The 12,748-nt window shown below is 37.5% G+C and overlaps 2 protein-coding genes across 3 annotated transcripts in view; one reads left to right on the forward strand and one right to left on the reverse strand.

Moving 5' to 3' along the window:
- Positions 1 to 8,014, reverse strand: part of micu3a (mitochondrial calcium uptake family, member 3a) — a 61,530-nt gene extending 53,516 nt beyond the window's left edge. The window contains exons 1-2 of one of the 2 annotated variants that reach the window (XM_056461026.1): positions 7,607 to 8,014; positions 4,784 to 4,931 (exon numbers count right to left, since the gene is read on the reverse strand). In XM_056461026.1, the coding sequence (XP_056317001.1) occupies positions 4,784 to 4,931; positions 7,607 to 8,014 (556 nt within the window). The remainder of the gene's footprint in view (positions 1 to 4,783; positions 4,932 to 7,606) is intronic. The other variant, XM_056461034.1, reaches the window with a different exon arrangement.
- Positions 8,015 to 9,877: 1,863 nt separating this feature from the next.
- fgf20a (fibroblast growth factor 20a) lies at positions 9,878 to 12,463 on the forward strand. The gene is made up of 3 exons (XM_056446898.1): positions 9,878 to 10,860; positions 11,286 to 11,389; positions 11,598 to 12,463. Exons 1-3 carry the CDS (start codon positions 10,584 to 10,586, stop codon positions 11,841 to 11,843), a joined length of 627 nt encoding a protein of 208 aa, XP_056302873.1. The 5' UTR covers positions 9,878 to 10,583; the 3' UTR covers positions 11,844 to 12,463.
- Positions 12,464 to 12,748: the final 285 nt, after the last annotated feature.

Here is a 12,748-nt window from a genome sequence, read left to right on the forward strand (position 1 = left end):
TTATATGGCCCTACCCCACCCCCACCTCTAAACCCAACCCTCACAGGAAACAGGGACCTAGAGGGACATGATAAACCTGTAAACCACACAAACATTTAGTCGTTTTTGCTTTTGTCAGCTTTAAGTTTTATTAAAAGTTAATAAATTATTACAGCTCAGGGGTGCGTTTCCCAAACAACGACATAACTGGCTGAACTATCATAGTATGATGCATCGTTTGGGAAATGAACGATGAAGTGACCAGTGTTTTCCCAAAACCAGTTTCTCTGTAGCAGATCCATCGTTTGAACCATATCAGTTATAACGTAAAACGCCCATAATGATGCTTTAAACAAGGCAGAGTAACAACTTCTTTAGCGAAAAAAAAAACAAAACTATTTTTGTGCAAATTATATTGTTTTACACGCGCGCATTTATTTATTTATTTTTTTAATCCAATATTAGGCTAGATTTGGTAAAAACATTCACTCTCCAGATTAACTGAAAAACATACAAATATTATGAATATTCCATATTCTATTCTAAAAGATAAAACCACTTACAAAAAGCTAACATGTATTCTAATTTCATATATAAAATGTTAATGGTTGTAATTTACAGTAGGATATTAAGAAATGAAAAAAAATCTTACTTCATAAAAAAATATTATTATTATTATTAGTAGTATTTATAATAATAATAATAATAATAATAATAATAATAATAATAATAATAATAATAATAATAATAATAATAATAATTATTATTATTATTAATTAATAATAATAATAATAATAATGATAATAATAATAATAATAATAATAATAATAATAATAATAATAATAATAATAATAATAATAATTATTATTATTATTATTATTATTATTATTATTAAGTAGGATATTGTTTATTTATTTATAAATTTTTTTAGGTGAGCTATAGCTTTTGTCATGAGCAACAGCTGCGTTCAAAATGGTATCAATGTTTTCAAAGTGCATTACAAAGGGAGCACAATTGTCAATATGATGATCGCTAAAACTGAACTGAAAAAATACTTTGAAATCAAATTACACATAAGAGATATGACTTTCATTTGAAAATTTTTTTCAACATTTCAAGTTAAAATGTGGAACGTTCAAAATGAATAGGGCATAGGGGGATAGCTGGGAATAGACCACAACCAGGAACTATGCTTTTAACTACAGCTCTAGAGGTTTAGTTGCAAGTGTACAAGTTTGAGACGCAGTTTGCGGATGTTCGTTGGAACGATGGGTTTGGGAAACACCAAATCAACAAACTATGTTTGTAACGATGCAACTTGCAACCTTAATTGGCTAACGATGGTTTTCGGAAACACACACCAGATAAATTTTTTGTGTCTAGTTTTCCTGCAAGTAGTCAATAATAAGTAATAAGTTGGATAATTTGTAAAAAAAAAAAAATGGAGACTTTTTTTTTGTTTACAAATGGCAGAGTTTTTATATTAAAAATAAAGTTAAATCTAGATCCCAAATCCCTGTCTTTCTCAACTCAAACTGTCAAACATGCATAAGAGAGAAACTTTAATGTTTTTAATATTACATCAATTATTAATATTCAGCGCTGCCAAATCAGGTGTGGGTGAACCATCTGTAGACCTTAATGGCACCTGTGCTCTCAAATGTTAGTCTGAGGCCTTTCCTTTGGTCAGAACTGTCATTCACAGTATGAAATTAATGTTTAAAGCTACAAAATTACAATTGACATAAGATTCAGTTATTTATGATCATTTCTTAGTGAATTAAGAAACCATAAACATGACAAAAAACAAAAGATCTGACAATTAAGCAACAAATCTCTTTAATAGACAATTAATTGTCATAATAAACTGCAATAATCAATTGCCAGAATTATTTCTTAGATAATTAACCATCAAGCTTGTCTCATAATCATGACAGCCCTCTGAGAGCTGGTATAAACAGCCCTGTTTTCTCTCATGGCAACCAGCACTATGGAGCTCTGCTGAGAGGCTCAAGGTCAGTTTGTCCCGCAGGCTTTGCCTTATGTGCCATGCAGCATTACCTGACATAACTACCATGCTGTACATATGTGTTAAGAACATATGTTCTCATTAAACATTCAAACAAAACAGCTAATTTTAAGAAATAAAACATGGGTCAATAACCAGATGTCCCATTTTTGGTGTCTGTTTCAAATTAAATAAAACAGAGAGATATTTTTATACATAGAAAACACTCAATGCAAGTAAATTATGTCAGCTGTAATGTTTCAAATGTCTTCTGTGATAATAAAATGTGATTAAAATGTGAAGTGTTAAAAGTAACTTTTAATTAGAATTAGTCATCAAATGATTCTAAATGTTTACATTTTCTAAATCAACTACTGATACTGTAAATCATGGCAGAAATGTGTAATAGTCACTATGTTTGCTGCTGGCCTCATCGACCACTTTATTAGGTACACCTTACTAGTACCGGGTTGGACCACCTTTTGCATTCAGAATTGCCTTAATCCTTCGTGGTATAGATTCAACAAGGTACTGGAAAATCCTCAGAGATTTTGGTCCATATTGACATGATAGCATAACACACTTGCTGAAGATTTGTTACATCCATGATGTGAATCTCCTGTTCCACCACATCCCAAATGTGCTCTATTGGATTGAGTTCTGGCGACTGTTAAGGCCATTTGAGTACATTGAACTTATTGTCATGTTCAAGAAACCAGTCTGAGATGATTTGCGCTTTATGACATGGTGCGTTATCCTGCTGGAAGTAGCCATCAGAAGATGGCAACACTGTGGTCATAAAGAGATGGACATGGTCAGCAACAATACTCAGGTAGGCTGTGGCGTTGACATGATGCTCAATTGGTCCTAATGGGCCAAAAGTGTGCTAAGAAAATACCCCCACACCATTACACCACCACCACCAGCAGCCTGAACCATTGATACAAGCAATGATGGATTCATGTTGTTGATGCCAAATTATGACCCTACCATCTGAATGTCGCAGCAGCAATAGAGACTCATCAGACCAGGCAACGTTTTTTCAATATTTTATTATTCAATTTTGGTGAGCCTGTGTGAATTGTAGCCTCAGTTTCCTGTTCTCAGCTGACAGAAGTGACCCCTGGTGTGGTTTTCTGCTGCTGTAGCCCATCCACCTCAAGGTTCAACATATTGTGCATTCAGAGATGCTCTTCTGCATACCTCGGTTGTAACAAGTGGTTATTTGAGTTACTGTTGCCTTACTATCAACTCGAACTAGTCTGGCCATTCTCCTCTGACCTCTGGCATCAACAAGGCATTTGCGCCCCCAAAACTGCCACTCACTGGATATTTTCTCTTTTTCACACCATTCTTTGTAAACCATAGAGATGGTTGTGCGTGAAAATCCCAGTTGATCAGCAGTTTCTAAAATACTTAGACAAGCCCGTCTGGCACCAACAACCATGCCACAATCAAAGTCACTTAAATCACCTTTCTTCCCCATTCTGATGCTCGGTTTGAACAGCAGCAGATCACCATGTCTGCATGCCTAAATGCACTGAGTTGCTGCACTGTGATTGGCTGATTAGAAACTTGCGTTACGAGCAGTTGGACAGGTGTACCTAATAAAGTGGCCGGTGAGTGTAAATACATTACCATTGTTGTCTTCGACCTACATTGCACAGTAAAGTAACATCTATTGCTGCTCAGTCTTTGTCATGACACAGGAGCAAACACAAACAATAAAGCTAGCAGGCGTAACATTAATGCATGTCATGTTCCTTTTATAAGACTAATGGCTGTTGTGTCCACTGGAACATTATGACATTTATTGTGTTTATTCCACCAAGGCATGCACTTCAAAGACAAAACCCAGCAGATACTGAATCCAGCTAAAAGGGAATTAAGCATATCTGTGGGTCTCTTGACAGGCTTTGATCTGACCCATTAACGTGTTTTGTTTCTACCATTTATTAATTAGCATATCAGCAATTAATTTAGACCGCGACCCAACAACAAACCATTTAACTCGCACTAGTGTCCTATTTAACCCTTAGATCTCCACACATTTCAACACTTTTTCAAATGCAGTTATATGTTAATCCATGTTTTCCAACAATATGCTTGTTTTTTATATCATTTTTATCTGAATAATTGAGCAAAACTAGAAGAAGATATCTCTCTTATTATTATGTGTAGGTTGTTTGTTTGGATTAAAGTGTCCACTATGCAAACACAAAGACACACATAATCACAGATGTACTAGTTAAATGTCTGAGAAGACCATATTAGGCTATTAGGAGATCTGAATGCCATCAAGTACGTTCATAAAATTAAATGCTTGAGTTAATTTTGCATGCTGCTGTTTGAATAATCAGGACAGTTTACATTGAAACCTTAACCCTAATCTCTCTAGACCAAGGGTGCCCAAACTCGGTCGTGAATGGCCGTTGTCCTGCATAGTTTAGCTCCAACTTCCTTCAACACACCTGCCTGGAAGTTTCTAGTATACATAAGACAAAGAGCTTGGTTAGCTTGTTCAGGTGTGTCTAATTGGAGTTGGAACTAAACTTTGCACTACACAGGCCCTCCTGGACCGAGTTTGGGCATCTCTGCTCTAGACCAATGGTCTCAAACTCAATTCCTGGAGGGCCACAGCTCTGCAGATTTTAGGTTTAACCACTTCCAACTCACACGTGCTTAATAGTATTAGTCTTGAACACCATAATTAGCTGGATCAGCTGAGACCTCTTGACTGAGTTCATGTACACATAAGAAAATAATAAGTTAGTAAAATAGTATGTAATTACTTACTGCGAGGCTCACTCATGGTGACAGACTCGATAAAGTTTTGAGGAGTCATGTACAGCTGTCCCTCATACTCCACTGAGCTGAAGAGACGGAAACGATGCTCATGGGACGACATGTACACGTCAGTTTCATCAAAATCAAACACTGGAGCCTGCAAGAACCAATGACCATGACAACGCAATTGGTTAACATGTTACCAGTGGTTTCCTTGGATCTCTATAAATTCTTAAATCTTAAACTACAATGAGGGTAGCATAGGGATAGTTCACCAAAAATTTTTATTCTGTCATCATTTACTCACCCTTAACTGGTTTCAAACCTTTATGAGTTAAACACTTTTGTTAAACACAAAAGAAGACATTTTGAAAATATATAATAATTTTGTAAATAATAATAAATATTAAATAATAATAATAATAAAAATATAAAAAATAAAATAATAAAAATAAATAAATATTTAATAATTTAATAAATAATGTCTAAAAACCTGTAACCATTGACTTCCATAGTAGGAAAATCCAATATTATGGAAGTCAATGGTTACAGGTTTCCAAAATACATTTAGTCTGCTAAATGACTAAATGTATTTTGGAAACCTGTAACCATTGACTTCCATAATATTGGATTTTCCTACTATGGAAGTCAATGGTTACAGGTTTTTAGCTTTCTTCAGAATATCTACTTTGGCGTTCAAGAAAAGAAAAACTCATAAAGGTTTGGAACCAGTTGAGGGTGAGTAAATAGTGAGTATATTTTCATTTTTGGGTGAACTATACCTTTAAATGCCTAATTATTATTTTATTTTGAGGTTGACTTTGTTCAGGTAAACAGATACATAAAAAGAACATAAAAGGTTATTGCTTATTTTTATTGCTAAAGTTATTTTACTTGCTGAAGGTTTTTTTGTGTGTCTTTGATTGGATTGATAATTTAATAAAAATATACTTAAATTTATCAAATGTACTTAAATGTATACAAACACTAAAACAAATGTTTAGATTGTATTATGGCCTTAATTGCTAGTATGCTAATTATATGTTAGAAAGAAAAGTCAGTAATTGATCTTAATGCATGATTAAAGCTGCGCAGGAGACAAAAAGAGGTATTATTATCTGGATCAATACAGTATTTTGTCTTTAAAACATTGAGCATGTATACATCAAATGCTATAATGCTCATTTTTATATGGTTTTATTAGATTTAAGAAATATGAAATATCTTATTGTTATTTTATGTTACGACAAAATGCTTATAACTACATGTATATCTAATTTAATGCTTTTTATTATAGCAATTAAGTTAAATGTATTAAATTTATTTAATGTAATTCACACACACACACACACACGCACGCAGGCACACACACACACACACACACACACACACACACACGCACGCACACACGCACACACGCACACACACACACACACACACACATGCTACAAATATGATATCATTACAAAATAAAATGATAATTATACGAATTTTACACCAGTAGCATCTTTAAATAATAAAAACAATGTCATCATAGTAAATAAATAAATTATATATATATATATATATATATATATATATATATATATATATATATATATATATGGCGACGCAGTGGCACAGTAAGTAGTGCTGTCGCCTCACAGCAAGAAGGTCGTTGTTTCGAGCTTCAGTTCAGTTGGCGTTTCTGTGTGGAGTTTGCATGTTCTCCCTGCGTTCGTGTGGGTTTCCTCCGGGTGCTCTAGTTTTCCCCACAGTCCAAAGACATGCAGTACAGGTGAATTGGGTAGGCTAAATTGTCCGTAGTGTATGAGTGTGTGTGGATGTTTCCCAGAAATGGGTTGCAGCTGGAAGGGCATCCACTGCGTAAAAACGTGCTGGATAAGTTGGCGGTTCATTCCACTGTGGCGACACCGGATTAATAAAGGGATTAAGCCGAAAAGAAAATGAATGAATGATATATATATATATATATATATATATATATATATATATATATATATGTATATATATATATATATATATATATATATATATATATATATATATATATTTATTTATTTCATTATGGTTGTCATTGTTAAAAACTTTTAATAATTCAAAATATGCATCTGTAGTGTAATGTTATACTTTATCAATGCAATTTCTGGTATAAAATTTTACATTTTATATATCAAAGCTGAACATTTTAATAAAATCAAAAACACCGTTAAAGTACATTACATATTTGAAAGTATGAAAACACTCTTATGTCTCCGCAATACTAAACTTTTTTTTTAACTACACACGCACGCATTAACGCAGACACGGGATGAAAGAGTTTGACTTTCCACCCCAATCGAGAAAACATGTAGTTACTAAGTGGAACAGTCAGACCAAAACATCTGGCCGCCCATGGAAACCAAACCTGACCGTCTGCCAAACAGACAAAAAAATCCCAAAAATATGTTTATACGCACGTGCCAAAGAATTCTATGCTACTATATGACAGCGTACAGGTTTCTGTTTGACAGGTCTCTTTGATACAGTACAGATAAGTGCACAACTTTTTTTAACCAACCGTAACGCTTTGATCATGTGATCTGAAACAGCTCAGTCATTTCAGCACCATGACCGAGGAAAGCGCCTTCTTCCTGCAGCATCACACAAATGCGCATTGTCATAGTCTAGGTGCAATGGGACAGTTTAACTACTCACAGAACTCTACAGCATGAAAGCAGTTCTCAAAATTGTCCTTCTTGCAGTGGACACAAATAAACCACTGCCAGGAAAATACAACCTCAAATAGGAAGCAGAATTACGTGGCACTAGGAACACTGAGTACAGTCATACCTTCTCCTTTGCGGCTACAGCGGGCAGTGAAGGCAGCAGAGCCCGACAGACTGTTCGGTTTATTGGGGCTTTCCTCCCTCCGAATCCGCACTTTTCTGAATAATAATAATACAACACCGCTCCTCCGGCCGCGACGCCCACTGCAACTGCTAGTCCTGTGCGTGTGCATCGGTTATCCTTCACCGGAGAGCGAAAAAGCGCGTTCCGTGCAGCTAAAGAGAGCGACAAACTCTTAAATATGACTCTGCGCACAGCGGCCATTATTGTTGGTATGACAGAATTTGCACAAGATTCTCGAATTCTCATGCATTCATCGCGAGATGTTGCTGCTCCCTCTCCGGGATCACCCTGAACGGAGCAGCAGCAGCAGGTCCTGCAGGCATCTGTGCGCTGCTCGTAAACGTACATGTGAAAAATGCGCACGTTTACGCACTTCGGATAAATGAAAACGCTTGCCAGCGCACATGTGTGCTCGTAATTATGGGATATGATTGGGCGGGTCAAAGATGAACCCACCAAAAAGAAGTCGAATCAAAAGGATATGGTGTTTTCATACATATAATTATATATAATATAAAATTAAGTTATAATTGTTACAAATTGGTGAGGGTTCGCAAACCAAGTCTAAATGAGACTAACCAGCATCGACAAATCAAGTATAAGCAAGTTTAACTTTATTTGCTATAGGTTCACAGATTTAAAGGGCGGTAGATTGTCAAAATCTGTAAATATATTCGACCCTTAGAATATCTACCACGTTTTATTTTTTCTTCACAAAAAAAACAAGCAAGCAAGCAAACAAACAAACTAAGTGGTTAAAATTATTAAACCATGGTGATCACAAATTATTCAGGATATTTGAAGTAAACCTGTGGGTTATCTGCCACAAATTGATGGTTACTATACGTTTACCATAATAAAACACTGGCTAGTCTTTGTAAGAGATTGAATCCATTAAATAACCTACACTGTCTGATCCAAGTAAACAGCTAAAAATCTATTCTTTTCAACCTTCTAAGACCTTTTTAAGATCTATTCACACATACAGTTCAATCCCTATTGTATAATTACGCAAATCATTTTTGCCACTTGCACTGTCACTGAAGGCACATCTGCTTTGCTCATCTGCAGTGCAACTTCAAAGTTTGATCAATATGAAGTTGTTTTATACAAAAACGTCAAAAGGACTTGTTTTAGGTTCACTCATGCAGCAAACTGTCAATGTCACCGCGGAATCGGGCACATAACTGACATCTCTATTGTAAGTGATCGATCCGCTGCGCCTATGGATTCGATCCTGCTCTAGCTGACCACATTGATTTTGGTTTAAGGTATTTTTGGAGATCATAAATACTAATGAGCTAAGGGGAACAACGTGGGAGAACGTGTCCCATGAGAGAGCCGTTGATAAATCACCTACTGTGGAAGTGATCTGTCCTCCTGAGAGACTTACCAGAAAAAGGGTATGGCACCTAAATGTTTCCAGAATATACTGCACATATAATATTAATCATGATAATAATAATAATAATAATAATAATAATCATAATAATAATAATAATAATAATAATAATAATATGTATTGTACCAAAATAAATATCATGCAATAAAAATGATGGTTCTGTCGAGAATATTGTATATTTAATTGGATTCGATTGCGCACGCATGCTATTTTAAATTAATAAGGCAACATCATCTCCATACCGAAGTATCTTTCATGTAATATTTACTTTGAGGCATGTTCTCATCTGTTGGGCTGGAAAATTTCTATATCAATCACTCATGGTATCAACGATTTGCCATCAAACAGTTCGTTTGCTTTGTGTTAATGACCCTGCTTTTGTGCAGTAATGAATCTTTGATCTCTGATATCTTTGATACTTCATCTCAACTCATGTTATGCTGGAACTGTTCAAAGGCACCTTGACATCAGTCAGATTTGACAGTGCAGTGCGCAGATGTGCAGGTTGTTTTGACTTTCCCTTCTTTATTCTTTTAAAGCCAGTTACATGCACACTTTATAGGTCATATAAATTTACACCTGGCTAAGGCAGTCGAGCGAAAGTTTAAACCCAAGTATGATGGTATAAAGCAAGTCGCAAATCAAGAACACTTTTTGGCACTGATAATAAACACACACACGCACACGCACACACACGCACGCACACGCACACGCACACACACACGCACACACACACACACACACACACACACACACACACACACACACACACACACACACCTTGAAGTCTCTCTCTTATTCTCGCTCTCCCTCTCTTTCTCTCTCTCTGTCGCTCGAGCACCGCCCCCTTTCTTTTCCTTTTTTCTCCTTGGCTTCCACCTGCTTCACACTAGAGATTCGCCAGAGCGCGTCAGTGCGCGTAAACCCCGGGGATCGGAACGGATCGGTACACAGTGCGCATCCTCTTCTCCATCCAACAGCACTTTTCTTTTGCTCGTTGCAAAGATTAGCAGACCGCTCTCTACAATGTTTTTATCTGCACTTTTATCATAATCCATCAATGGGTTATGCGCGTGGATGCAGATGAAACCGATCATCAAAGAAGACAGAAGAAGGGGATCCAACGATCAAGGAGTTATGTTTCAAACAGTCATCTATAAAAGGCTCCATTAGCATATGTCAAGAGGGCCATTTACATAAGGGCCATATTTAGGCTGGTGTCTCAGAGCAGAGCCAGTCACATCCAGAGAGCACAAGAGGAGAGAAGCCGCATAAGCTTGAGTGTGCTGGAGTGCGTAACAGAGAGTATTGGATACACGGGGGACCGGAGCAAAGGGGAGTAGCCTGGAAGGTCGAGAGAGCATGTGCTGAACCTGAAGCGAGCGAGAGAGAGAGAGAGAATCGGATGTAAACACGCATTGACTGTCAAAGCCGCAAGCAGTGACTGCGCAAAACACCAGGGAAAGAGAAACCACAGGGGTTCTCCTCGCGGCAACTTTTCTTCGAGTGTCGGTGATGGGTGCAGTCGGCGAGCTGGTGGGCAGCTTCTCTCACGGCTTGGAGAGCTTTGCGCACGGGTCTCATTTCGTCCTCACGCCCCCCGGGGACTCCGGTGCGCTGATGAACGAGCACCTCGTCTCCGCCGAGCGCCTGTCACGCAGCACTTCACCGGACCTGACGCATCTCAAAGGGATCCTCCGTCGGCGGCAGCTCTACTGCAGGACCGGCTACCACCTCGAGATATTACCGGACGGTTCGGTGCAAGGCACGAGGAAGGACCACAGCAGATTTGGTAAGTATTATCTGGCGTTGTTTTATCATTACAACCCAACAGTGCATGCTTGTTGTATATCACACTAATGAAAGAACACTGTGTATTCTTTAGACTGTGCACGTACAGTTATTTAATATTAATCTGCTATTTATCAATATTCAAAGCAAACAACATGCATTATGAATGCTTTAATAATGAAATCGCTGACTTGGTCAGTCTCTAACTGCACTGTAATGTAAAGTGTGATATTATTATCGCCACTGACTATTATTATTATGTTCATAAACTGTCATACTGTGTTCGAATAGCATTATAATATAGCAAAACACAGTGATTAAGTGTGAAAGACGTCATGAATTAAGTATAGGCCAGTTTGATGCCACTGTTGCAGGTGCTTTTCCTGCTGTCTCAACTGGAAACTAACAGCTGTGCTTTTCTCACAGGTATATTGGAATTCATTAGCCTCGCTGTGGGGATGGTGAGCATCCGTGGTGTGGATAGCGGATTGTATCTGGGAATGAACAGCAAGGGCGAACTGTACGGATCTGTAAGTATAGCACAAACGCATTTGGTTCCAGCACTGCACCAGCCACATTTTATTTTGAGTAATGCAACAATTCATTTCATTCATAGCCTGCCCGTGCTAAAATTGAGAATGTGATTTATGGTGCAATTTCAAATAGCCTTTGGACACAGTTTATCCTTCTGTTATGCAGTGCGATTAACCCTTGCCTCCCCTTCTCTCCCTCTCTTAGGAAAAGCTGTCAGCGGAGTGTGTGTTCAGGGAGCAGTTTGAGGAGAATTGGTACAACACTTACTCTTCTAACCTATATCGGCATGGTGAGCGTGGATCTCATTATTATGTAGCCCTCAACAAAGACGGGACGTCCAGAGATGGGGCACGCTCTCGGAGACACCAACGATTCACACATTTCTTGCCACGGCCTGTGGATCCAGAGCGAGTTCCTGAGCTTTACAAGGATGTTCTCGGTCACAGCTGAAACCAATGAACATCAAACTCAAAACCACCCCAAAAAGCACCTGCATGCTCTTCATCCCCCTTGGACAGACCTCTCTTTGGAGAAAGAAGAGCAGGCGAGGGGGAAAAGTGATCCTTATTTGAGGTTCAATGCTGGAGCAATTGCAGGAGATGGAAAGCCCTTGATTGGAGTGGAAGGAAGCAGACATATCTGGACTCTGGATAGTTCCTGAAAAACAGAACAATATTCTGGACCCATTCATCAAGGGAGGTTGGATTAAAATAAAACAAGAGGGAGAATGACAGACATCTCTTACCACTACTGAAAATTCTAGAAGGCTTCTGAAGGAATTCTGCGAAATGCTTTTGAGATACTTTTCCAAAACACTGGCATGGACAGGCGGGAGACATAAACTCCTCCAAACTCAATTTCTCTTTAGGTCCTTTAATTTATGTTTTTTAAAGATATTTATTTTATATATTTATTTATTTTGAAAGTATATTTTTACAAGAATATATGCAAGATGTACCAGGAGATCATGAGAGCTTTATTTTCTACCACTATAGAGACGTGACTTCTAGAGATAGAACTACTGAAGAAAGTATTTTCTTATGAGTTACATTTTCCACTTGTATGTGGTTCCCCCCAACTCCCCCCCCCCTCCGTTTTTTGTTTATCTCTTATGTCATTAAACCAGATCCTTAAGAGCCTGAGAATGTTACAGAATTCACTGGGGAATTAAACAGTTGAAATGATTGCATTTTGTTGTGTCTGTCCTTTCAATAGGAACATAAGGTCACCTGTCAGAGGTGAATGGTTATTGAATTTCTATTTGGAGGAAAAAAAAAGGTCTGATTCTCATTGATCTGACTGCAGCGAAATGAAATCAAATGAGTTTTTAATCGCTTAAAAGCCTGAAACGGTAG

Source organism: Danio aesculapii, chromosome 1, assembly GCF_903798145.1.
Source record: "Danio aesculapii chromosome 1, fDanAes4.1, whole genome shotgun sequence".
NCBI classification, from domain to species: domain Eukaryota; kingdom Metazoa; phylum Chordata; class Actinopteri; order Cypriniformes; family Danionidae; genus Danio; species Danio aesculapii.

Coding starts and splice junctions, on each gene's coding strand:
- fgf20a (XM_056446898.1), top strand. CDS start 10,584: ATGGGTGCAGTCGGCGAGCTGGTGGGCAGCTTCTCTCACGGCTTGGAG. Junction 10,861..11,285: donor GAAGGACCACAGCAGATTTG/GTAAGTATTATC, acceptor CTTTTCTCACAG/GTATATTGGAATTCATTAGC. Junction 11,390..11,597: donor AGGGCGAACTGTACGGATCT/GTAAGTATAGCA, acceptor TCCCTCTCTTAG/GAAAAGCTGTCAGCGGAGTG.